The 27,424-nt window shown below is 36.1% G+C and overlaps 2 protein-coding genes across 16 annotated transcripts in view; both read left to right on the top strand.

Moving 5' to 3' along the window:
* PPIP5K2 (diphosphoinositol pentakisphosphate kinase 2) overlaps window positions 1-13,780 on the top strand; it is a 47,847-nt gene extending 34,067 nt beyond the window's left edge. For 5 of the 14 annotated variants that reach the window (XM_059491737.1, XM_059491741.1, XM_059491738.1 and 2 more), the window contains exons 25-31: window positions 1,677-1,850; window positions 3,065-3,134; window positions 5,196-5,315; window positions 6,182-6,244; window positions 10,069-10,200; window positions 11,764-11,892; window positions 12,509-13,780. In XM_059491737.1, coding sequence (XP_059347720.1) covers window positions 1,677-1,850; window positions 3,065-3,134; window positions 5,196-5,315; window positions 6,182-6,244; window positions 10,069-10,200; window positions 11,764-11,892; window positions 12,509-12,612 — 792 coding nt within the window. In that variant the 3' untranslated portion in view covers window positions 12,613-13,780. Of the gene's footprint in view, window positions 1-1,676; window positions 1,851-2,745; window positions 2,770-3,064; window positions 3,135-5,195; window positions 5,316-6,181; window positions 6,245-7,931; window positions 7,992-10,068; window positions 10,201-11,763; window positions 11,893-12,508 lie in introns of all 14 variants that reach the window. The other 9 variants (XR_009420392.1, XM_059491749.1, XM_059491743.1 and 6 more) reach the window with 9 other exon arrangements.
* A 7,379-nt stretch (window positions 13,781-21,159) lies between these two features.
* Window positions 21,160-27,424, top strand: part of MACIR (macrophage immunometabolism regulator) — a 28,802-nt gene continuing 22,537 nt past the window's right edge. The window contains exons 1-2 of one of the 2 annotated variants that reach the window (XM_059492618.1): window positions 21,160-21,292; window positions 23,951-23,955. In XM_059492618.1, coding sequence (XP_059348601.1) covers window positions 21,160-21,292; window positions 23,951-23,955 — 138 coding nt within the window. Of the gene's footprint in view, window positions 21,293-23,392; window positions 23,543-23,950; window positions 23,956-27,424 lie in introns of those variants that run through there. The other variant, XM_059492619.1, reaches the window with a different exon arrangement.

The raw sequence follows: 27,424 nt of genomic DNA, 5'->3' as shown, positions 1-27,424 counted from the left end.
AAAGAAGCACTTCTGTGATATTAATGCTAGAAGCAGACTAACAGCATCTTATTTTGCCTCATTTTCAGTTGCTTAAAACCATCAGAAATGAAGATTCATACCAAAAACTTTTTCTTTCATGTTTGTGTTGGGAAAGAGTTGTCTGTATGCAGTAAAAGTATTACAGATTGGGAAATCACTTTGTTATTGACAGTATGGAGAGAAAAAGTTGCATGATTCCCTTCTGTAAGGATATCTGTATAACTTCACAACTTCCATAAATTAACAGACATAATAAATGTTAATGTCTTACATTTTCTATTTCCAAGTTTTTTCATAAACAAATGCTCACAACATCAATATTTTTGATTTTTAAAAGCTGTTTTTGCAATGATCATGCAAACTCCCCTCCTAGCTATGAGTTCACTTATGCACAGCTTAAAAGTCTATTACTTCAGACTTTCAACCATTTTCATAAACTGTATGGAAGTTAACTTTCACAAGATATCAAAAGCACAAATTGCCAAATTTTGACTGTACAGATAATATATGTTAAAATGGGATGTGTTTCAGCATTCAGAGCTTGCTTATTTCTTGGAAGGAAATAGCCAATTTAGAGAAAACATACACTGTAGAACATATTTTTCTTATAAGTAATATAGGAAGTTCCATCTGGCCTACTGAAATCTGCAAAACTAATATTTGGAATATTTAAACTAAACAGTATTTTGGAGCAATTTTAAAAAGTCACTGCAACTTAAACTGCAACTGCCTTGAACTTTTTTCTTTTTTTTTTTTCCTTTTTTTTCTTTTCCCCTGCCCCCTCTCCCCCACCTTTTTTTTTCCTCCTGTAAGGCAATTCTCTTTTCACTTATGTCCGTTAATTTGAAAGGACACTGTCAGGTGTGAGATTATATGTAGATTTTAATCTGGGTTATAGTCAGCAATATTTACTGAAGGAATGCAACTGTGACTGAGTCATGAAAAGAAAAAAGCTGAGTTGTAGTGGTAAAACAAGAATGTAAAACTCATTGACATTGGGAAGCAAACTGTATTACAAAGAATGTTATTGCTAATGATATGTAATGATGTAGATATGGGGGGGTGCTTAGCCTGACACTCCCTTGAAGTCCTGATAAGGTGTCCAGCATCAGATAACTTTTAGGACATTTTTAAGTTTAGAAAACTTCTACCAGTCAATTTGGTGCTACCATCAGTGAGTCAACTGTAAAGTCTCAAAAGAAATTCTTAAATTTAAATTTAAGCATTCAGATAAACTTATAGACTAGAAATGGAAACTATTAAGTAATAAATAGGAAAGTTTAATGTACTTAGGAAAGAAAAAATTATTAAACAGTATGTCAATGGTAACAGAAGTTCTGCTTCCAACATGTGAAAAATTCTTAAAATTATGAATCAATTATTGATAACAAATGTTTTCTCTCATATCTAATATTAGTCTACTAGAAATTTGATTTTAGTGTTGTAGTAATAGGTATAGTTATGAAGATATAAGAGTGAAACGGATAACTTTGTCATATAGGATTATTACTCTTCGCTCTTTGCTGTTTGGTAGTTTTAAAGGTAGTATGTAAAAGGGTGCAAGCAGATTGGGTTTTTTTCTTTTCTGTTCATTTGGCTCTGTTGAATCTAACTTTGCATGCTTTGCTGTTTTTTGCCCCCTTTCTCACTTCCAGGAAGAGAGCCCCCTGAGTGTGTCTAGCCCAGAGTGTATTGGTACCTGGCTGCATTACACCAGTGGTGTGGGTACTGGGCGTCGAAGACGCAGATCAGGGGAACAAATCACTTCTTCCCCTGTCTCCCCTAAATCACTGGCTTTCACATCCAGTATTTTTGGCTCATGGCAACAGGTTTTTAAACTTTACTTCATTAAACATTTTATGCATTCCAAGCAAAAACTGTCTTTAAGGACATCTAATCCCTTGTTATGGATTATGTTTCAAGCAATACCTTCCACTTTTTAAAATTACGTGCCAAGAATGTTTGGGGGGAAAAGACCAAGTGCATGTTTTTCAACTGAATGTGTTACACGCTTTCATAAACATTTGGTTTCTTTATAGGAATTGCAAATGTTACCACAGTAAAAAAAACTTAGTGTACTTCCCAATGAAAGAGAATTATGCTTTGGTTTAGTTGTCCTTTAAGACTTTAAAACCAGCATTGCTTAATTTGGTGGTAGGTAAATTTAAAAAAATAATAATTGCAACTGATTCCATTTGAAATAATTTATTTGGTACTTCATGTTGCTATTCAAGACTTGTTTTGCATACATTATATTTTCAGTAGCCTGGTATTAACTATTGCAGGGGAAAATCTCTAGCACTAATAATTCTTGCCATCTATATCTGAAGGTATCTGAAACTCCCAATACAGTACATCATCCATTGACTCATACAATATTTTGAAGATTGCTCCTTGTAATGGGGGGTGAGGGAAAAGCAGGGTAAAAAAGAAACAGTAAATGTTTTGGAAGTACCAGTGAAGATCTAAAGCTATTCAGAATGTCAAGATATTGTTTACATGTAGGACAATGGATGGTGTTCTGTAACTATATCCTATTAGTTTGAAGATTTTAATGATTTATTGTAGAAGATTCTAAAATTATATACATTGGAAAAGTTTATATCAGCAAAGGCTGTGAGCATCTGAAGATTATACTGATTGAGCCTGTGCATGGTCAGTGATCGGATGGTGTCCTCAATAGCTTGTCTGTCTTTCCTTCCCTCCCTCCTTTTTTCAATACAGGCGCAGTTTAGGAAAGTGCATTTGGTAAAATGAAATAAAATGTCTCAAATGTTTGTTCTCATATCAGTCTTGGTCTGTGTCCTTTCTCATTCTGAATGCTTGCTTTGCACCACTTCATTGCAAGGAACTCATATGTGAAATGGACTCCCTTCAGAAGGGGATATTGCATGATCTCTCATGTTTCCTTTACATATTTTTACTAACACTTATCATACAGCTTATTAACACCTGTCTGTCTGAAACAGGCTGCTGTATCAAGTTAATGGATGTTTCATGCTGCTGTTCTACTTGCCCTTATTTTTCTGTTTCTTACATCCAGGTCCTATCAGAAAGCAATAGTAACTTACGAACACCAAGAACTATTCTGGAACAAAAGCAGAGTGGTCTAGGTATGTTACTACAGTTGAAATTTTGTTTGGTGTTATCAGCTTTTCATCTGCCTGCTGTTCTCTGTAGTTGTATATTCTTTGAATAGCTTTTTTGTTAACAGGACCCAATAGTACTTGTTATTAATAACATATGCTGAGTGTCTGCCTATGGACTGGACAATTTTTTTTGCAACAAAATTTTAAAATAAGTTATAACTGAAAAGAACAAATTGTTTGACACCCTTCGTACTACTGATTTCGTACTGCTCGCAACAGGTACATAGGATTGTTTTTAACATAAAGCAGAATTTTAAGATAATGTAGTTTCTGATTGAGCTTTTGGATTTTGCAAGAATATTATGGATTAAAACGGCCTGCTCTGTAAACCATTAAAACACTTTTCTTTAAAATTTCTGTTTCCTGTTGTGGGCAATTGATGAAAGTGAAGATACTTTTCTGAGGGGAGGGGCATAGGGAGCAAACATAAAGTTTCTTGATAGTATCAGGGGTTTTGCACATACTCCTCTCATAAAATTGATTTCTTCTTTTCAGCGTTAGTATGAATCATGCTATAATTCAAAGGCTTCTTTAAAATTCTCTTAATTCAAGTGGTGCTTTTCTATTGCTTTATTAAAATAGGCATACGTATGATTCACGTGCAAAAAAAATGAAATCATGCACTGCTGTAAATCAATATTGCTTTTTTTCTGTGTCTTTTCATGGGTAATAATAAGTATAAATAACTGCATCACCTGGATGCATTAACTTAGAAGTAGTTTTTCCTTTATTTGCAAAGATACAGGGTTTTCATTTGTCTAATCTTTCTGTGGCACTTTTCTTCCCATTATATTTTTCCCATAGCAAAATGCATACAATCAGGTGCTCTTGTTTACTGAAGTCCTGGATTTTATTATGTGCTTGCTAAAGTTAAATGAATATTCTTTTGTGTGACACAATATGGCTTGTGGAAGTTGATGGATTTCCATGTAGATTAAGGTATTATATTTGTTGTGAAAGGCTTTTGCCACAGACCAGGCACCAATGTATTTTGGCTGATTGCTCACATGTGCTAGTAATGTTTCCCCTCATTGGACTGTTATAAGTAATGAAAGGAAGTATTGCTGGTTTTCAAAAACAAAAATCTGTCATTACTTATCTAAAATGTAAAAGATAAGTCTGAGTGAAAAATTGATTCTCCTTTCAACTAGTAGTAAAATGTAAAGGAAAAACTTGCAACTTTTTTTCCCATTTTGTTCATTGTTGTATGTAAGTTTCATTAATGGTTGATGATTACAAAAGTTATTTTTATATTTTTATCTGTGGCTGTCAGTGATTTGTTTAAATTCCCATTTTAGTGGCAGGAATGCATGATTTGTAACAAAGTACTGTCACTTGCATGGAGCTGTGCAAAAGTCTTCGCGGGAAAGGAAGTCTAGTTAAACTTGATGAAACTTTCAGTTTTTTTCAGTTTTTTCAGTTTGTAACATTGTTAATAATGGTAGCTGAAATATGAATAGAGTATTTCCAATTTAAGATTTTGTTGGGGTTAGAATTATTTCCACATACTAAGTCTGTGGAACTGCATGAGTACTTCATAGCAGCCTGTCATCTGAAAGGTTGATTTGGATGAAAGCAATGAGCAGCATTTTTCCAGTTTATATTTGTTTCAGGAATACAGGTATTCAAATACACAACTTTCACATCATCATCATCATCATCATCAGTCATTATCATCATCATCTTCATTTTGTTTTGTTGTTTTGTTTATGTTTACATTGATGCTAACTGGTAACTTTTTTTTACCAAAAGTGAAAACAGGACAAGAACTCATTTGTTAAAGCCAGTCCTCTCTTTGCACATATAACAGAGTGTGCTGTTTCATGAGTAGAAGCACAATAAATTATGATAGTTTCAGCCTACAAGTCCCACTCTGACATTACAAGCATATTGTGAACGTGTCCAAGGCACTGCCAAAAGCTGCCTTTTGTGTGGTAAGAGCCATGTGCTTGCATGCTGCATGCATCCCCAATGTGAATGGACGAACACCTGGTTGTTGTATGTATTTTCTCTAACTCCCATCAGGGTCTCACTGTGCGGGCCTGTTTAGCACCTCAGTGCTCGGGGGTTCTTCAAGTGCACCTAACCTACAGGATTATGCTCGTACGCATCGTAAAAAGCTGACTTCTTCTGGCTTCATAGATGGTATGTGCACACTCTAGCACATGCACGCACGACCCATGTGCCACATTGAACTTCTAAAGATTTTAATGGAATCCTAGAATCTTTGGCCTTAGTATTAATTTTATGAGTTTCTATTGCTTCTTTATTGCCCATAGCTTGCTTATGTTTAACTTAATAGCATAGTTAATTCTTGTTTGTCTTGAATTGAACACCAGAACATAGACTTGTAATGTGCGCCAGGAGATTCCAGCAAGTGCATTTTTTAAGTAAACTGAAAGTTTTGTTTTTAAATTCTTTAATAATTTTAAACTCTGTTTTTTATCACTGCTAATTGATCTTGAATTTAAATTATTTGGAGCATGTACAAGGAATGAAATTATAAACTAATAAGTTAAATACTGATGGTGAAAATTTTAGGATTCCTGACTTTGTTTTTCGTGGGGTTTGGATTACAAAGGAGCAGGAGATTCTCAGTTTTGGATAATCTGGCATAGAGAAGAAACCCACTCACTAGATTTCACAATGTAAAGATACCAAAGCACACCTTCATAACTCTGAGGTGAAACAGTATTCATGCTGTTTTCCCCCCCACTTCACTTCTCAGTATTCAACTCTAACGTGCATAACCTTGTATGCCAGAATCACGAGCTCATTCTGCTTGTTTTCATATACGTCATTACACATCTTGTAGTTACCAACAATCCAAATTTTCTTCTTTTTAACATCTACTTAGATTTTAGCTGTTTTCCTTGGTCCCTTCTGCATGCTACTCACTTCTAATACCTTCTCATCTTTTCTTTTTTCCTTTCTTCTTCCTTTTCTATTTTAAAATCTCACACTTTTGGTAGCTGTTACAAATTTCAGGTACCTGTTTTTCTCTTTCTCAGACACCACACGCGGTTCTGCTGTTAAAAGGTTTTCTATCTCATTTGCTCGACACCCAACCAATGGTACGTTTTGCTTTTATTTTAAAAACAAAATCAAAAAGAAAAGGTTTCTTGCTTCATCCCTTTTATTTTTATTTCAAATACGGGGTGTAAAGGATCATCCAGCTGTCTGTTGTTCCTAACTTCAAGCACAATTCCAAATATATTTGTAATCATTAGATATCCTAAATTCTTTCTTTATCATTCATTAGTATAAATACAACATCAAAATTCATTACTTAGAAAAATCTGCGAAAAAAAATTAGGTACTGCTGTTAATCATGATCTCTAATAAATTATTCTCCTGAAGTTCTTGTGTGATCAGACTGTATGGTACAAGATACAAACAATGAAATCTGATCTTATTAAACATACACTTCTTGATAGCTGCTGTTTCTTCTTTGTCTTTCTCCTGCTGAGCTGATTCTCTGAGCCTGCCCATTCTAAAATAAGTCACTGAATTGACAGCTGGAGTTTATGACTATCTTCTTGAAGTGATGCTAAATTACAAAAACTAAAGCAGAAGCTTTGGTTCTGTTCCTGCTAAATTGCTATAATTTTTATGGGACAAAAATTTATTTTACCTTATCGTACTTCTCTGTTCATCAGATGTGCAAATTACTTAAATATTGCACTAAAAATCACAGCGAGATAGCTGTGACTTCTTGAGCAGCACTGACCTCTTGAGCTTCAAGAGTGAGAGTTAACTGTCTTCAGTTTGCAAAATTTCTCGTTTAACACACAGGACAGAGGTATGTCTTTTTCTTCCTCAGCAAAATATTTTGCGCCTCCCTTTCTACATGACTGAATAGGCCCCAGAAATATTCAGGGCCAACTGGACCTGAATGTAGCTTTTCCAGATTTCTTCACTGCGGTTTTAAAATGTGCATGACTGCTGGCTAAGTTCAGTGATAGCGATATTGAAATTGCAGTGGAAATCATCAGTATTTTCATGTTAGATTCAAAATATATTTGCTTAGAAAAAAAGTTAAAAAAAAAAAGACTTGAGTTTTTGTTTGGCCTTGCTTAGAAGCAGAGTTGTATTTTGTTACATTCATTTTAAATCTATAGTGGCTTTTTTGCACTGCAGTGCTTTATAAAGGAAAGCTGTAGTAAGGCTAATTTTCTTTTTAAGACTGTGTGTGATCAAAAATTACAAATCTAATGTTTTATCTCAAATAGAAAAGTCAGAAGTCCATTTTTTATGTTACAACTCAAACCAAACAATATTCCCAAAACATACAAGGTCAGAGAGTAAGAACTGCATTTCAGAATCTGTGGCTAATAATAGAATTACCTTTTGTTCCATTAAGTCACTTTTTGTGATTCCATTCTTTTAAAAAAAAGGATCTAAATAGCTTTTATCGATCACAATTCTTGTTCTGATTCATTAATGCAGCAGTTTTGCTACACATCTTTGACAAGATTAATGCATGCAGTATGAGCTCCTATGAACCCTAAATATATTGCAGTTTCCAGGGGTTCTCTACTAACATAACGCCCTATTGATGTTGTTTCGTCTGTCCTTTGCACTATCATTTTAATTATCCTTGTCCCTTTCACTGTTTTTTTCTTACTTTTATGTTGTTATCACACCCTCTTAACTCATTTCAGACTACCCCCACTCCCCCCACCCCATCTTTAGTTCAAGGAACATGGTGAAACAAGTATCTTCTGAAAGTGCTATACCTTATTTTCTGGGCCTCTGCAGAACACCCACACCTCTTTAGGTGCTGGTCCATTTCCTCTGTGGAATTTCTAGGCTCCAGTGGTATGTCTCTACAGTTTTTGAATCTTTAGACAGCAAGGGGTGGCTTTTTGAGATGCTGCGTTAACCCTTTCATTGGCTTGTCTTTTGATGTTTTAAGAATAAATGCAGTCAAAAATCAAAGGCTGATAGTGTACAGGAAGTTGCCTTCTTAAAGGGATACTGTTGGGCTTCTTCATCATAAAATTTAAAATTTATTTCTTATACCATCAGATAATATTTATCAGAAAACAATTAAATAAAACACGACACATAGATTTCCCGATTATGTTTTAAGCCATATCCCTTAGAAATAAAGATACTATAGTGACATTCTGGGATATGACTAGCTGACAGCAGAATTGTCAAAACTCAACAAAAAAATTTGGAGGGGAAATTCCTAAAACAAGAAAATTTTATTTCTTCTCTTTTTTCTTTTAAAGTGCATTTTGGAATTCCTCTTTGGTTCTCTATAACATGCACTATAACAATAATAGTTACTAAAAAGTTAACCTGACATTGTCCCACTTCATTAATTGCAAAATTAGAAAAAAATAATTCTCATTCAAGTGATAGGAACTTTTCTGTCAGGGAAAAGAGAAATCTTACATTTTACTGTAAGGCAACGAAAGGGTTTGCGCTTTACATGCATGCATATAGTTATTTAGGATATTAATATGTATGGTAAGCATCTTAGTGGTTACACTGAAGGCTAGCTAATGACTTTATAGGACAATAGAAATTAATTGTATGGTGGTGTTTCTTTTGTACACAAAACTCATATTTTCATGAAATGCAACATTTTGTTTATAATTTAAGTGAAGCTGAAATAAGTCTACCTCGGTTGGCTGAATACCTGTAGCAATGGCCCCCAAAATTTGAATATGGCCATGGTGGGTCTAAATATAAATACAGACATATGGAGGTTGAAATCTTTCTTCTTTATGCATAGTACTGATGGGGAGTGAATGGACAACACTGGATATCACAGGAACATTGTTGCTGATTATTTCATGGGAAAGAACAGTTCCCAGTCATAATGTTACCTCTAATAAATGTACCTTGAACTGAAATTGTAAACATTATTTCATTCACTATTGCTTCTTCATTTAATTGTCTTAGAAGACATTTACAGTATTGAATTGCAAAGTTGTAATGTTACAGCTGTATGTTGAAAACACTAGTGGACATGTTTTCCTCTTCTGAAATTCAACTTGATGAAACGCTGTTTATTGAGTTACCAAACTTGAATCACTTTAGAGGACTGAAAATTTTTTTTAGCCAGGATGTTTAAACACTTTTTAGTCTGTTAGTTAGTACTATGGATATGCATGGTTAGTGTATGATCAAGACTAACATAGAAAAGCAAAGTCCAATAAATTTTTAGATTTTTGGGTTCCTTTACTTACCTGTTCCAATATATGAAACTTCTAGTCTTTCAATACTGTTTTTAAATGCATAAAGGTAGGTGTATATCTGTCTCAGAAAGTAAGTGTATCTTGTATACCTCAAGATATAAAAATGCTAACAGTGGTTTTCCTTTGATATTAAAGACAACAGTTTATTTTCACAGAATACTGAAGATGATAGAACATGAATTCTGCAAATTTGTTTCGTGGAAGATACAGCATTTTTAGCTCTTTTCTGCTAACAAATAGCTATCCCTCCTTTCTTGCATGAATGAATTACCTATTTAGTCTTGTGCCAGGTATTAGAATGCTTAGGATAAATAACTACCTTTTCCTGACTTTTTTTTTTTTTGTGATCTGCTAAATTTGTCTTAAAGGGAGATTATCTTTCATGAACTGATTTGGGAGTAGGGCACAGTTCTCATGTTGGAATAATTTATGTGTACACAGGTACTTCATGTGTACACAGGTACTTCATGTGTACACAGGACTTGTATCCCATGTATTGTATCTTTAGCTGGAAACTGGCTCATCTTGTTCCAACTCCTGTAATATTTAATTTCCAAGATTTCAAGTGGCTTATGCCTGCACGTGGTCATGTAAACTAAGCATTTTTTATCATGCATTAATGCAGTACCTTAAATTCTGTCTTATGTTTGGAAATCTCTTTTTTTATTATTTTTTTATTTTAGGTTTTGAACTGTATTCGATGGTGCCTTCTATTTGTCCTTTGGAAACTCTACACAATTCCTTGTCTCTGAAGCAGGTGGATGAATTTCTTGCTTCTGTTGCTGCTCCATCAAGGGAAAATCTACAGGAGACATGTACTGGTTATAGTTTGTAATTGCGTTAATTTTAAATTCTTAACTGTTGTTTAGTTAATCTCCGCAGTGTTTGCAGCTAGCAAGTAAATTTGTTAAAAAAAAGGATACTGCTTTTGAAGACAATGAAAATGTACATAAACTATAATTTTACATTTTGCAGTACCTTTTGTGGGTATGGACATATGTAATTCATTGAAGTAGCGTCTCTGTTGGTGGAGGTAGTAAATTAAGGATTTAATGAAATCATAGTTTATTTCCTTTATTATTATATTGACTTCTCTGTACTGTCCACACTCAGCTGAATTACAGGTAATGCTTTTCAGGGAGCATGCAGTATTCCCAGCTTTATACTGTAATGTTGCATTGTCAGTAACCTCAGCAGAATAGTGTTGCATTTACACTTAAAACTTCATTATTTCCTGTTTCTTTCAGTATTACTTGGAGTTTCACCTGTAGAGTGCTTTACAATGACTTAGTTTTTAGCAGTTCATGCTGCATGTTTAAAGTTTAGGTGATCTGGAAAGGAAATACAGCTGAATTCTATCCATGTGCATGTTTCTGGGGAAGTGATTTCCCATTGTGATTCTAGTGCTGTGTCTTTGGAAATGGTTTAAGTTAGGTCAGATTTGCCACATCATAGGATGTGTCAGGTGATTGAAAATCATCCTTCCTAAGGAAGTGTCTAAAGACTTATTCTTTGATCAAGAAAGAAACTTGTACTGTTTCCTATCAAAGTACTGATACAATAGTATTCTACCTGTTTGGACTTATCCCTTTTTTCTACTACAGGATTTTTCAGTTTTTCCCTCACTATTTTATGTAGTTTAGATTTTAATCTAAAGCAGCTTATTTGATAGGGTATGCCCCCTATATTTGAGAAGGAGTATAAGCAATTTTAAGAAAATTGATGTAACTGAAAAAGAGCTCAGAGAGGTTTTTAAGTATATGAAAATTCTCAGCTACTTAAAATGTCTTTTTATACTGGTTAGGAATTTTGTGTGTCTTCAATATCAGTTGAGAATTGAGAGTATACAAGATGAAGAAATATTGAAAAACAAAATGTGTCATACTCCTTGCATATGGTTGTCACCTTTCTACCAAGGAGAGATTGGAAAATAGACTTGATACAATTAAAGTCATAGATGTTTCGTTCTCCTGCTTTTCTGTACTATTTAGAGGTTGTCTAGAGATTAATGCATTGTGTGCGCTTTTTATAGACATATTGGACTTAAAGCCTATTCAGGTGCAATCTTCCTAACCTATGAGAAATACCACAAATGCTTTTTGCCTTCTTCTGGCAAGGCATCTATTACTGAATTCTGCCTTAACAGCATGAGCTTGTTGTGTTGCTTTCTGTTGTAAAAAAGAGATTTTAAGATTTGTCTTTCATATTGTAAGGGTTTGACACTTGAGTCAAAAATTGGTAGCTGAGCAGCTGGTTGTATAAATGTGGTATCTGTTTTGCTGGATGGATACACAGTCCTGTGGCTGCAGTTTTTGACATCTGGTTTAGGTCAGAATACTTTTATTATTAATGATTTTTTTTTCCCCCCATCATTTCAGCTACTCCAACTTACATGATGCCCCTTTCAGGAAGGAAAATTTCTTTAAATACATTTACCCCTGCAAAAATTCAACCAACTCCACTTGAAACTTTGCCTGAAAGGCTAGTGGTGGAGAAACTAACCTTATGTAAGTAAATTCTGTCAAAGGCAGAATGACTAACTTGATTATTTCCAGCAGTATAATTCTTCCTTATATATTACACGATTTCATAGGACAGCTTTTTCTTAACATTCCCTACATAAGTAGAATCATGTTGTGGGTCAGTGAGAATTCAATAGCATTGCACAAATAACTTTAACAGTAAAACTGTGTTAATAGTTACTTTCTCTTATCCTCTGAATTGTTTCATTTTCTATGGCCTGAAGTTCATGAGCTTTGGTTTTGAAGTATGACAGCTATCTGCAAGTAAGACAAATTTATTTCTTTAAATGGCTAAATTTCTAAGATGTTTTCTGAACACCTAATGTAGAGCTCTGTGACTCTGTTCTGACTAAAGCTGACAATAACATGATGATGCATTCAGTCATTAGTATGTTCAGTCTGAACTGTTGGCCTGCTACACTGTCTGCCCTTGGATGGTTGTGCTGTTTAGAGACCAAATTTCACTTGGATTTCTGATTTCATTAGATAGTCTCGCTTTCTTGTTTCTGTGCTAGATAACATGCATTTTTCTTGCGTTTCTGCTTTTTAGCATGGATATTAAGCATAAAATCTAATACATCTTTTCTCTCTATCTGTACAGCTACCATTGGATGTCCTGTTAATGTATCTAATATTAAACCATCTCTTGAAGAGGCCTCAGTAGATGCAGAACTTTGTGGTGAAACTCCTTCTGAGAAGAAATGATCAGATAAAACTGGAAACAACTTCTTAAACAGTTCTTTAGTGAGCATTCAAGCAAGTTATGGAGCTGTGAAAAGCCATTCACGTTTGCATCTGCAATTCATAGTGCACTTAAAAATCTTTATACATGGTTAACTAATGTGCACAGTATTTACATCAAGCATCTTTTCTCATTTTCTAAATATACTTATCAGTTTGATGAATGTCACAGCTTTTAATGGAAAAGCTGCACGTGAACCTTTTGTGTGTCTTCAAATATCTACTGTAAACATGTACAAAAACAAGATGGTATGTATTACAGTTGTTTTGTTATTGTCACTGTATTGAAAGCGTTGTCTGTTGTCATCATAAACTTCTATTTTCAGGAGTTTATAATCTCCCTGTGAATTTCTTCTGTGTGCTGAAACAGAACACGCATCTTGGCTTTTTTTTAAATGTAACTACATTTCCAAAGAGATGTCTTTTCCCTGGTTTGGAGATAAGCAGATATTTTCTGCATTTTAATTATATTATATTAAAATAGCTGCAATAATTAGGCATGATGGAGTGAGTTCATGTGTCAGCACTTTTGACTACTCTTTTTCTTTTTCCTGTGTTTACATCAGACCGGTAACATTCAAATCTACCTTCTTGTTTATTGTTTAGTACACATGCTTGTATACAGATACCTGTATATCATCCAGACATAAAACTGTCTTTTATATCTATAAACTATCTTTTATCAAAACCTTCTTTTGCTTACTAAAAAAGACAGTTTTATTTTCCTTGCCATGTGTTTCTAGAAAAAGGTGATACTAAAAAGCAGGTTTTGTAGAATGAGAAATGTTACAGCTGGTCTGTTGCTAGGTTTATTCTGAAAATTGTAAATATTCCTCCTATGATTTATTGTCATCCTTTCAGCACAGAGAGACTGTGGACTACCAGAACTCAGTGCGTACTGTTGCAAAATACTCAGGATTCGTCATGGCCTGGGAATTTTCATACCTCCCTCCTTCCAAGCTACTGGTTGACAGCAACTCTCAAAAAACCCCACAACAAACAAACCAAAAAACCACAATAAACAAACAAAAAAACAACCAACCAACCAAAACCCACAAAAATTAAAAAAAAAAAAAAAAAAACCCAGAAAAAAAACCCACAAAACAAAAATAAGAAAAAAATAAACATTTTATGAGATGTAAGAGATGTAAGAAGCATTTCTAAATTGGTGGAACATGGAGTTATGGTGTTACTTAGAATAATTATCCAGTCTAAGCAATTTTTGTAATTTTTTTCTGAGGCATGAAAAATTACTGGGTTATCAGTACCCCAAATGAATGAAAATATAGACCACTTCTTTAAGTTCAAGTGGCTGAGTAGTAAGAATGGACTTCATATCTACAAGTTAGGTTATTCCTTTCATGTTTAAGCTGCAGAAGACAGCTTATGAGTAAAATGTTTAAGTAGGGCTCTTACTTGTCTCCAGAGCCAGTGCGAGCTGCACTAGTTACATTCACTAGTTACTATTTACATTCATTTCATCACAGGGTCTTTTTTCAGTGTTTACCATATATGAAATGGCTTCAGCAGATGATTTCTAACAATGCTGATTCAATACCAAAAATATTAAGGGTTTCACAGCTATATACTTCAAGCATTTCATTTTTCGTAGGGTAATTATGTTATTTACAATGTTGGTCTTGCATACAACTGAATGTACCCTTGTTTACCATTTAAAAAGAAAACCTAAAAATTTAAGTATATGTATCATTCCAGTCAACCAAAGCTGTGGCATAACTTTTTTATGTGGTTCTAAATAAAATCAAGGTCACTGGCAACTTCTCTCTATTGTATTTTCTTTTAAAAGCACTGTGAAGTATAGTGAGTAGCTGAAAGGTCATCTCAGTGGAAAACAATCTACATGTATGCCAGTAATTTACAAATAAGCCAGAATTACTCTTGGTGGTAAGGATGTGGCATAAAAGAGATGATGGTATAATTTTATACTGAAATCACTCCTCAAAAAGATAAGCAGCAGTCATACATTCTGCAGTGCTTTGTCATTCTCCAGAATGATAAGATTAAATATAGGACCACTGTGAGTGCTCTTCTACTTGCTGTTGAGACCAACAACAGGACACAATGTGGACTGTTCAAGTTGGAACCTATTTTTAATTCCCTTTTTTATGCAATATCACTCTCTCACATTAAACTTTTTTAAACTATACATCCTATTCCAACCAGATTTGGCAGAGGTCAAAAAATATGTTTACAAAAAATCAGTGGTCAAAATATGACTGTGACTCCTAAAATATTATCACCCTGCAATGTAGTTTAAGTAATTATTTAGCTTAGCAGTTTTCAAAAATGAAGCATCATTACAAAACCACAAAAATACGTGTGAAAAATCCTAAAATTAATTTAAATCCTGTTTTATGTTTCTTTATTATAAGCCATAAATTTCAGTTATGTAATTATCCAAGCACGCAGAGGCTGTTAAGGGAAAGCAGATGTGCTTCCAAAGTTCTGTTTTGGAGAAATCCATATAAACAGGCCTAGGGAGGTATGCATACAAGAAATAATTATACACATTATCATAGTTCAAAAATAGTGATCATATATGGAACAACAGCATCAAAAACAGTTCAAAGGATAATGGCAGAAGACATGTATTCTTTTATTTTTCTTTCTAAATAATGGTTTTCATTTTACTTGCTTTTGTGAGGACAAATTTCATTGAGTATTTTTAAATGATAATTTTTTTATTCCCTCAGCCTTAAAAACAACCATCTTGTGCTCTGAAATACAGGAACTGGTTAGCACCAAAGCAGTCCAGAGTGTATTACTGTGAAAAAGAGATGTTGAATAAAAAAATAGGGCAAATATTTTATCTATAAAAAGAGAATGTGTGTGTGAATGGCATCAAATGTGTGTGTGGGCCTAGGAGGAGAAAAATGCACTAAATACAGAGAATATCTGCACCATAAAAGCTAGAAGCTAGTGTAGGAAAGACTTTACAAAGAAAGCTTAAATTCTGCATTGATACAAAACCAGTTCTAAAATGGACTTGCTTTAAAAAAATAAAACCAGACTTTATTGAAAAATTGTCACAGTACCACACAATGGATGAATATACTATATAGAAATAGACTTCTAATCCCAAGTTCTGAAAAATTAGAATTCACAGATCTCCATCCTGTTCAGTCAAAGAGATAAATCACTGACAAGAAAACAAGATATTTGGGTGACATACATTTTGGAAGAGATCCAGAATACTTTTAATATAATGGTGGTATCTTTGCTTCCAACAAAGTTTGTTTGGTCGGAATGCACCTGTCTTACCCAATCTCCTATTTCATCTCTCCAGAAGAAGGAATAAATGTTCCTTTCTTTAATAAAATTATTATTTGTTTACTAATACAAGTACTAAAAATTTGTGACTCTTTTAAGATCTGAGTATAAGTCCATTCAGACTTACTGTCTTATTTGTTTTCAGACTCTAAACAGCTTTTTCATTTTTCTTTTGGGTGAAGGCTGGGAATATACTTAGACTTAAATTACTATATGTAATACTTCCATAAATTATTTTAAAAGGCTACTCTGGAAAGCATTTTGAACTCTATGAATTTAAACTACGTCTGTAGACAATTTTAGAGAGCACTCACACAGAACATATAGAGTTACAAATACTGAAAAGCAGAAATGAAAATAAATTAGAAAATCCAACCAAGAGAATTCAAAAGACTGAGGTGACATTGGATTTGAAACAGAATAGAATAAAAAAATAACCTGGAGGTTCCTGTCTTTTCTAGCTTTGATATTAGTTGTGAAAAATGCCAATCACTTGTTTTTAAAATTTTAAAAGTTTAATAGTAATAAAATGGTTATAAAAATAGTAGTACAATTGGAGTAATAACAATTTGGAAAAATTGATTTAGGACAATATGAGACAATAAAAACAAAGAGTTACGGACGTCAGGATGCCTTTTTCTGGGCATCACGAGCCGTAAATGGGCACCTGTTAACAAAGGATTAACCCTTAAAAACAATAGTCTCTTGCATATTCATACACTTCATTCATGATGCATAAATGCCATTCAAACACAGGATTCTGTCTGGTCATCGTCAGCTTCTTCCTCCAAATCCTAACAGCACCTTCGAGGCGGGAAGAAGTCAATTTCTTCTGATAAGAAGGCAATAAATACTTTTTCTCTAAAAGATTCAGGCATCCTGTGGCTGCTATCTCGCTGCAAGTCCTTTCTTTAAAAAAATTATCCTACATAGCATAGTTTCTATTTTAACATTTTTTATAACCTAAAACTATATTTAACACAGTACTTAAGAGAATTAATACAGCATTACTTTCTAACACAACACATATAATATTCATTTTAATATTTGCGAAAAGCCAATAATAAAACACATGCATTTCTCAGATAGTTACGAGTACTATCTGGAAGTTTTAGTACGAGGACTAAAACTATGTGCTGTTTTAGGTCACAAAAATTAAGAACAATGCTAAGGCACCTGAATACATCCAGAAGAAGACAACCAAGCAGGTAGAAGGGCTGGAAGGCCTATCCTGCGAGGAGTGGTGGGGTTTGGAGAGAAGGAGGCTGAGGGGCAACATCACTGCTGTGTTCAGTTGCCAGAGGAGGGGAAATGAGGAAGTATGTGCTGAGCATTAAGAAGCATTTTCTTTCTGAGAGGACAGTAAAACCCTGGCACAGGCTTTCTAGAGAGGTAGTTAATACCCTGAGCCTGTTGGTGCTCAAAAATAGGCATCTGGATAATGTCCTTTGTTGCAGTGTGGCAGGGTGGTAGAAATGCTGCAGCCTTCTTTGAAATATCTCCAGAAACTGCTCAGAGTAAGGCCAGAAGAAGCCATTTCAAGTCCATACACACACACGCCACAGATAGCTCAGCAGTGGAACAGGAAGAGTCTTTGTATGATATATTCCAGCGAGGGTTTGTTACATCCACCATGCCAAAAGAACCACAGACAAAAAAGGAAACTATGCGGTCTGCACGACTTAAGAATGGGGTCAGTGACCAATGACCTGAGGGCACAGGGGCAGGCAAAGGGCAGGGCAAAGGGCAGTAACCTGTAGCGGAAAAGAGAGATGAATAATTGGGGTGCAGTGTCAACTGGGCATTGAGGGAGGCAATCTAATGTAGATTGGCAGCAGTGCTGCAGAGCATCATGGGTTAAGTCCACTGTATCAGCCTAGATGGGGAAAACTCAGTCTTCCAAGGCAAGGCTTTGGGGATTTCCTTGAGGGGGAGGAGTCAGAGGATTCCACAGTTCTTCATAATGGGCTTTAAATTTGGTCAGCCCTAAAGCGGTCAGGCAGTTAAACCAGATGATCACTGTAGGTCACAACTCTACTATTCTATTCACTGCCATACATTTTAAACTCAACATAGGCTATGCAATCAATCCAAAAGCAATAAGGTTAAACAAGGATCATAGGAACACACAGTAACTCAGGATGGAAATGGCTTCAGGAAGGCTGTGGTGCAATGTCTTGCTCAAATCAGGGTCATCTGTGGGACCAAACAATGTCACTTAATCCAGCTTGCACTTGAGAGCCTTGAAGAATGGAGACTACACCAACTCTGTGAGCAACCAGGTCCACTTTTAGACATGTCTTCATCACTTCTCTTGCTCTTTAACAATGCACAGTTTGATTTTGATAAACTTAGTTAACTTCAATAAACAGCCTACAGCAACATTGGCAAGTATTTTCTGTTGTCTCTCCCTATACATGCGCACACTAAGTGCAAATTTTTCTAAAGACGGGTCCAAAATTTCACTTCCCTTTCCCAATAACTTTTAGATCTCAAGGTGTAGGACAGAGTGTATCTTTTCACGTTAAATAGTTCTGTTTATAGTTTGAGATGCTCTGAATCACAGCTAGTACTAACTGCAGAGCTGCAAAATGCACAAGGTTCTAAACCCACCGCTTTTTCATATTCTTTCCTGTGTTTTTGTCCATTGGACAAAATTCACCTTGCTTAAATACCTGTTATTCCAGCTGAAATCAGCTTAATTAGGCAAAAAAGTAAATTTGGCCCAATAAGTAAATCAAGGGATGCTTTTTACACTTATTAAACTTTCTAAAGTTAAATTTTTTAACTGTTATATAAAAATTAAGAAGGTATTTTAATAAATGATGTGCTTTAAAATTTTTCTTTAGGTTTTGAGTTGATTTTCACTGTACCCACTGGTCTGCTGAGTTTTTAACTTAGCCAAATAATCTTCTAAGAAATTACTAAACTTTTTTATTTGGATGGAAAAGTTGCAAGTTATATGGCAACATGTAATATTTCTTTCTTTGTCTTTTAATATAAAAATACTCTTTCTGTGCCACCCACCCGCCACCACGCCCCCCAATATAACGCTCTTCTGCCACATCAGCCATACCCTCCTCAGAGGTGCTTTTCTCTTTCCTGCCCCCTCTCAAATTAGTGCCTTGGTTTTTATCCTGTATGTAGTTCTGGATTTTCAGCAAAAATTGTGTTTTCAAAATAATGGCTACAATCCTTCAAAAGCAAAAGAAAAGTGAGTATTTAGTAAAAATGTTTGTCTCATCAGGCTTTGTGATTAAATCCATGTAAAGAGAGCCAAAGAAACACTATGGGTAAATATTCTATAAATTGCTCAGCTTTCAGCTGTTGAATTTAGTAACTTCACTAATGCTCAAAACACCATAGCAGTTTCCAATGTACAAACATGGAATACAGGAATAGCAAGAAAAATAAGCCTTTTGATAAAAGGACTCATGGGATAATAAATCAGGAAGCGCTTGAAGAGGATAGCAGAAATTGAGCTGTTTTCCATGTATTTTACCTTTAATACTGTGTTTACTTACAAATTGTCTTGTATTGTCCTTCTAATTGACAGTCATTGATGTGGAAGCTACTGATGAGCACAGTCTAAGATGTTGGTATTTCACGTTCTAGCCAGGATGATGCAGAGAAAATGGCTTGTAACAGTCTCTCTCTGTGTTGCAACAGGACTACAGAGTGTTAATTAGACCTTATATGGGAAAACAAAGGCCAAGTTTACTAAAGTATCTTTATTTTTCACGTAAAATCTTGGATGCCTTGATAAACATTGTGAAAAAGCAATGAAATACAGTAGTTTAACTTCAGAAAATCTTAACAGCATGATTGCATTGAAAACGCAAAATTTTGAAAATTATGGATTTAGGAAACTGTAGGCTCATTTTCAAATATTTGGTTTGGAATTTGAATACTAGCTTTAAGTCTTCAAGATTTTTCTTTCTTCTGGTGCCTAGGAATTTAAAAGTTTTGCACCATGTTAATTCTGTCAATGTGATAAATGTTAATAAATTTTACAGCTAATTAAATACTAAAATATCCTACTGCTGCCTGCCCTCTTCTCCTTGGAACTCCATTGCAGAGTCTGACTGAAAACTCATTTGATAGTGAGAGCAGGAAGTTGTTGGGAGGAAGTTTTTGGAAGAAAATTGTGATATACTAACTCACAAGATCTTACAGCCACATTTGTGCCTTGGGACAATATAGGAAGATGGGATTTCTCGCTCAGGCCAGTATTGCAGATGTCAACATGAACCAAAGGAGTTTGTGTACTGTGAGCAACATGGATCATCATGACACCCCGAACTACACTCCAGGTTCCTTTTCTTGGACTGCTGATTGACCAGATACACTCCACATGTTGTGTGCTAAATTTACAAATTTAGTTTTTAGAGTGCTTTTGTGATCTTGCAAACCCTATGACTCTTAATGGCTTGCAGAGCCTGTAATTAAAATTCTTTATAAAAACATTGGGGTTTATTTCTCTGTTGTTTATTCTAGCTGAAAATTCCAAGGAATACAAATTCCAGGAACATTTGGGTGCATAGTGGTTAGTCTGTGTGCATATGGAATGCCAACACCCTTCAGTGCAATTCAAGACCAGAGCACCTGCAACTTTCTTGGCAGGATTATTGGGACTAGAGGGAGAACAAAATGGGGCATTGGTATGGGGGTCATCGATGCCTTCCCAATCAGACTAATAAACTTTAGCTGTGTGTTTAAGAATGAGTCTTTAAAGACTCATTTTCAGAAACAAAATCTAGCTTAACTCCACACCTAGGGGTTTAAGAGCTGTGTGGTAGAGCTCATAACTATTATTAAAGGGGAAAACCAGGACTATGACATCAAGCTTTTTCTTCCCCTTTCCTTTTATTTCACTTGCAAAAGCCAAGTTAAGCAATTGTTTGCAAGGTTTGCTGCAGTAATAGCAGCTTTGCCTGTGCAGCAAAATGCAAAAGGGAAATGATCTATTTGGTTGTTGGCAAAACCCATTACTAAAGGTTTGTTATCTAGTCGGCGTTCAAACTTTGTAGGCTGTTTGGAAATACTACGGAAGTGGGCGGTATGCTCGTGATGAGCCAGTCACCAAGAGATGGTTGCTTGATCCATTCTTACAGGTATATACGACGCAAGAATGGTATAGGAGACTAACGCTTATTAAACCACCCTGAGGACAGCTGAAAAACACCGAGGCTCACGCCGAGAAAGAAGGCGGCGCTCGGAATGGCCTGGATGTACTGCACGGAGCCGTCGCCACGCTCCGCCCTCAGCGCGGCGCCGTGCGGGCCCTGGGAACCGGAGCGCCCCGCGCGCCGCCCCCGGCAGCTGCTGTCGCGCGGACCCCGCGCACTGGGCCGCAGGTACGAGCGACCGGGAACTGAGGCCAGGCTCCGCGGCCTCCGGCCCTGCCCTCGGTTCCCGGAGCTGGGTGGGCCCAGGGAGGGGCCGTAGGGCGGGAGTCTTCTTGGGTAGGCGGTGGTGCCGCCAGCGGGGAGGGCCAGGGTGCCGTGCGGATCGCACCTCCCCTGGGCGCCGGCTCCTCTGCCCGCTCCCGACGGCCGTATGGCGCGCCGGCTGGGGACCGGGTGAGCCGTGCCCGGGCAGCGCCAGGTCCCTTGGTGTGGGCAGCGGCCCTGCGCTCTTGCGGGCCCCGGAGCCCGCCCTGCGGCCCCGACTGCGGCGGGGCTGAGCCGGTAGCGGGGAGCAAGGCAGCCCGGCCGCCCTAGGAGAGCCGGATGCTTGGTGGTGATTCCCATGTGTATAGGGAACCCGGGGAGTTGCTATGCGGGGCCTGCAGGCTGCGCTGAGGCTGCTCCTGAGCGCTCTCCGTGCCACCCGATGGGTGACAGTCTAAGTAGTGCAAAAGCCCAGAACTTACTCTTTTGCAGTTATATCTAGTATTAGTGTAAGTATGCATTTAGTACGCATAAACGTCTCCTCAGTTGCAGTTTAAAGCACACTGGCAGCCCCATACTCAGACAAGTGATAAACGTGAATATGATCTTACTATTGAATCTGACAATGACAATGTGCACTAGGGCACAGCTTTCTGTGGGTAACTGTTGTATTAGTTTGTAATAAATTTTGTTTAGTGAAGAGTAGACAAGAGTTTTGTCTTAATATTTACTGTATGGCCTGTGAAGCTCACAGACTCTGCTTTGCACTCGAAGGTGTATTAAAGTGTTACTTCAGAGCATTAAACTTGCTAAGCTACTTTGGTTCATTAGCAGGCATGTTTTTCCAGTTCTGTCTCTGTACATTTACTGGAAAAGTGTTTTTGAACGCTGCAGTCCTGTTTTGAGTGGTATGCAGAATGTAGGAAAACAATCTCAGATCTTAAGTCTCTGTATATATTACTTATATGCTGGTTTATATGTATTTTGCCTAGCATAACTGTATTCTTTATTACAAAGAAAAAGAGAAATTATGAACACTAACAAATGCTTCTTTTAAACATGTCTTTGTTACTGTATTTTCTAAAGTGGGCCAGGACATCATACATGTTTGCTTGTATAGCTGCATGCAGAAAGCTGCTTCTCCCATCACCCTCCTGCTGTTGGTATATTTTGAACCATATTCCGGCTAATGGGGTGTGCTTGCTTCAGTTGTCTCTTTTCTCCCTTGAGGAAGGGCATTTGTTGATAATGAAGATAGAGGAGCGTGGTTCTCACAGTGGCTTTGAAGCAGAGAGAAATGAGGCAGTGGCAGTGCAATCACTGAAATTAAGCTCTTGTGTAAGAGTACTGACGTTATAGTGTAGCTTTCTGTACATTCTTGTTTTTGATCAGCCTTATGCTGCTGGCTTGGCCACCAGCAATATTCAAATGAGGTATGATATTTCAAAGTCAGATGAATCAGAACTGAGTGTTCCAGGAGGCAGATTTCTCTTCACACTAGTTGTAAGTTTAATAGAAATGCACTGTGACTGCATGTACTGTTGGGCTTTCATTAATTGTTACTCTCTGCTTGCATTACTCTTGTTTTAAAGCAGCATTTAAGTAAGGGAAGGAGCATTTGAGAAGCAGACAAAAAACAGAACTTTAAAGCCTTTATGTACATTACTCTAGTGAGCTTGAGAAAGTGACCTTTATCAATGTGGATTGTATAAGTGAACGTGAAACGGATGCTTTAAGTTTTGAGTTTCGTATTTTCCAAATTCTGTACTGCATTAGTATATAACTCTGACCTTCATATAAAGTGTTAGCAAATTCTCTTCACAGTTTAGTTAGACAAAATAATCCTTTTCCAACCTGAGAACCAAGGACACCATTGCAGCTTCAGGCCCAAAAAGTATTAACAATAGCAAATTGAGGAGAGCCAACTGGGAGGATTGTACTTTATTACCTGAAGCTGTAATAGGACAATTAACCCCAATATATAAATTGAACAAAACTTATAAAAATGTGAAACATTGTGACCAGTTACTCATTCTGGGTGTAGCCAGAGCCGGGCCCTTGTACTGCCCAAGGTATATCCTTTGAAGGCCTTTTTATTAAATACCTTCTTTATTCCTTTAACACTGTCTAGCCTCTGTTTCTAGGTAGCCTCTCAAGGCATCAAAACCTTTCCACCAAATATCTCAATATCTGCTGCAGATGGTAGCAAGGTAAGACATAGAACAAGTGCCTTAAAGTGCTTCCATTAAAAAAAACTGAAAAACTAAATTGCATTGGTTGAATATATTTTTCATAATATTTATGAGTAGGTCTATTTTTAAAGTTTCCTTGCTTGAGTAGCTGTTCCTAGTCAAAAGCTGAATATGGTATGGTGTAGGCTGATCATTTCAAAATAATGTCACCAGAGCTGCACTGTAAGTATAACAGTAAGTATACAATACCACCCAACCTGAATTTCTTTTCTAACACAGAAACATTGGACACCCATAGTCTCTTTGGTTCTTAAAGAAAAGAAATCAGTATTTATTTAGTGAAAACTGGAATACTTCAAGCACTCTCCTTTTGTTTGTTTGTTTCTGTCTCTTATTTCTAAAAGGTGATTTAGGTTTTTTTGACAGCTCAGGTTGTTTGGTGGCTTCCCAAGTGGGCTAACCTGAAAGTAAGAACTACAAAAATTAAACTTAGATTTTAGTAGATGAAAAGATGGAAGATCAAAACTACAGAGAAGTAAAAATGAAATTATAAGGGAAACATTATTTTACATACTAATCCAATAAATAATAAAAATTATATGTGTTACAATATGCATCAGCTACTTTGCATGTATCTCATAGTTTCATTTTTTGATGAGTCAGCATAGTAAACAACCACCTTTATGCTGGCCAGGAGAATCATTTTACTGACCAAGTGAAGGGGAAGTGTTTGTCTGTGATTCAATCCAACAAGGGAGTCTCATTGTCCATGTGGAAGGCTCTAAATATTTTAGAGCACTTATGGTCTGTTAAACACTTCTGTCCAGTGTTGCGTGGCAGAGAGATGTTAAATGGCCTTCTTTCCCACCATTTTATTTCACTTCCCTGCTTGCTAAGTCTGCTCATACAAAATTCATTAGTCTGGTCAGACTTTACATTCCATGTGTCTCTTTTCTTTGTAAATCCTATGCTCTGGTCATACTGATCTGGTCTGAGGTAGTCAGTTGTGTTGCTAGCTGTAGCTTCTCAGTAGTGCACTTGCGACAGTCTTCAATTTTAAAAGGTAGTTTTCTGGATCATAATAGTTTTCTTTTTAAAACTTTTAGTAACAAGAATTTAAAAAACTGGTTCCTGCTACTTGGAGTAGGGGCATATTAGTAGAAATTGATGCAATCAGCTTTTCAGAAAAAACACTTTGTAAATTATTGCCTGGTATACTGGGTAGCTGAATGGCTTAATTTTTTGCCTGTTGACAAGAACAAACCCCCTCCCTCCAATACACACACACACACACACATACACACACACACACACACACACACACACACACTTTACTAGTTGTTTCATAGGCTGTTGTTTTACATTACATTCTGAAGTTACTGCTCTGGCTTTATTAATTCAGTAATATCAATTCATGTTTTCTTAAGGTCTGTAGGATTATAGTGTATGTTTTATGCATAATTTTGTTTTCTTGCATGTAATTTTGAGGAAGTAAATCTGTGCTACACTTAGTTGTTACTCCATCTGAATGTTGTCTTATGTGGTGCAACAATTTCATGTTGCCCCCATTCTCTTGCTTAGAGGAGTATGGAATTTCTTGTAAGGAACAGCAAATGTTTTTTTTCCTTCAGACTGCAAAGGGAATGATGTAGACCTTATCTTTCACTCTTTACAAAGAGACAGTTGACGTAATTAAAGGTGTCCTGGCTTCACACATGCTGGGCTATTTCACTTACTCCTGATGTCTAACAGATAAACATTTTGTCTTTTAAGTGCATTTTTTATGTCAAGTAATGGCAGCACAGAGAAGGGAAAATGTCAAAACTGGCTTGATATCTCTATTCAGTATGTTTGACTCTTCTACAGATATCACCACTGCCATCTCCATTCTTGTTGCTTTTTCTTGTTGCAATTACTATCATTTTATCAATGTGATGTATCTTAGTGATTCTTAACCAGAAGTTTTGCCTACAGGCTTGGCATCTAGGAGGAAGAATCAGTTCTGAAGAAGAAAACATTTACTGAATGGACAGAAATTTAATGCTTATCTAAATGGAAAAAAAATAGGCATGTTGTAAAATCACTTCAGATTCTAGCTGAGGAGATAAGAAACAGTAGAAATGCGAAATTACAGAGAACCAGATACTTTGTTAGGAGTAACTTACAGCAGTTCTAAAATAATGTGGACTTTCTACAAAGCATAAGTGTTATCAAGGGAAAACGCTCTTTATCTTTGGTTTTTTTTCAAATACTGAGTAATTAAAGTTTGTTTTGTATAAGTCACATTTCTTTCCTCAGAAAGACAGTAAATAATGTATGTAACAGGAGAAATAACACTTTATTGGAGAAAAAAAAACTAACACAAGATTTTGAGTGCAATGGAGCACATGGCAAGAAGTCATTTCAACAATAAATTATTTACAGGGCATATATTGTGATATCAGACCCTAGTGTGTCATGCATATGTGTTTTTCATTTGTCCCATGTTATGAAAAGGATATGAATAATATCTGACAATTTTGTGGAAGATTCAATAACCAGAAAATACATATATTTGCAAAATGTGGGAATTTTGATGGTTTTACGCAGAAAGAATTATCTCAAGAATATTAATGTATTCTTTGAGTTCATACAGTGATTTTAATAGTTAATCTAGTATTTATCTTCATTATTTCTCTGCTCTGTGTTTTAGACAATTTTCTTAGCGTTTATATAGATTGGGTCTGCTTACTTCACATACAGAGCTTGCTTTAAATACACGTGGAATTGATAAAATCTTGCAGAATCTCATTGAATTTTATTCTGAAGGCCATTCTAGTAGGTATTCGTCAAATTAATTTTGTTGGTAAGAATTAATGCTTTCCTACTTTCAGTTACTTTGCATATGTTTTTAATATGTGGACCAGCAGCAAAGGATATGCCATCTTGTTCTTAAGTCTCCTTGGTTAGACTAAATAATAATCATCAATTATAAATTTTCTTTAATTGGCATCATTCTGTCGTCATTCTGTTTGAGAGGCAAGAAGACAGGCCAGCAGTGATCTGAAGAAGTAACCTTTTTAAACTGAAGTACTGTTTTTTGCAGTGTTATTACTGATGAGCTTGTACTTGTAAACAGCAGTGAACATAACAGAAGTTATCAAATGCTTTATAACAATAGAAATGTCCTAAAAATACTGTCAAAAAGTTTTAACTATCTGTTTATAGGTGATGGTACAGACGCTTACTGTGAAGCTCATATTATTTTTTATTTTTTTAATAGGAGTTTTCTAAATAATGTCTTTATAGTTTTTTTGGCTTTTTTTCCCAGATAAGGATACAAATCACTTTGAAGCCATATGGCAGCTTGAATAACTGGCTTAAAAGTCTTGGGAAGGAAGAGCTGAACACCTACATGCTGAGTTTTGGTCCTTTGCTTATGGAGCTGGCCAGTCATTCGTGTCACTGGCTAGCAGTCTCTAGCTCAGTCCCTTTAGTTTTTGATGTGTGTGGCACCAGTTTCTGATGCTGTTGCTTTCGAATGTTTGACAGATGTATTGGTTTTGATACTGTTCTTCACACTGCAGCACAGAATGGGAGTTCTGCAGTTTCAGAACCTCAAGTACTTAGGCTGGACCTTGCTGTCTTGAGGACTTTCTGCTCTGATTTTCCTTTGTACTGGTTTACAGTGAGGGTAGTTATTGTGCAGTGAACTGCTGACTCCTTCCCTTCTGCGTGGTTACTTTTCCAAGTTGATTGCTCTTGGTTACCAGAGCACATGCCCATGTTTCAAACATAATTTATTAACTTTAAAAGCTGTGTTCTGAGAAGAGCAGCCTTTGTGTTACTTTCAGATTTTGAACACCAAAAGTGCATGAAGATAATCTTCCTCCTTCCTCTTTAGGGCACATACTGCTGTGA

The sequence above is a fragment of the Ammospiza nelsoni genome, chromosome Z (assembly GCF_027579445.1).
Source record: "Ammospiza nelsoni isolate bAmmNel1 chromosome Z, bAmmNel1.pri, whole genome shotgun sequence".
Lineage (NCBI taxonomy): Eukaryota > Metazoa > Chordata > Aves > Passeriformes > Passerellidae > Ammospiza > Ammospiza nelsoni.
This window is presented reverse-complemented; position numbering and strand designations above follow the sequence as displayed.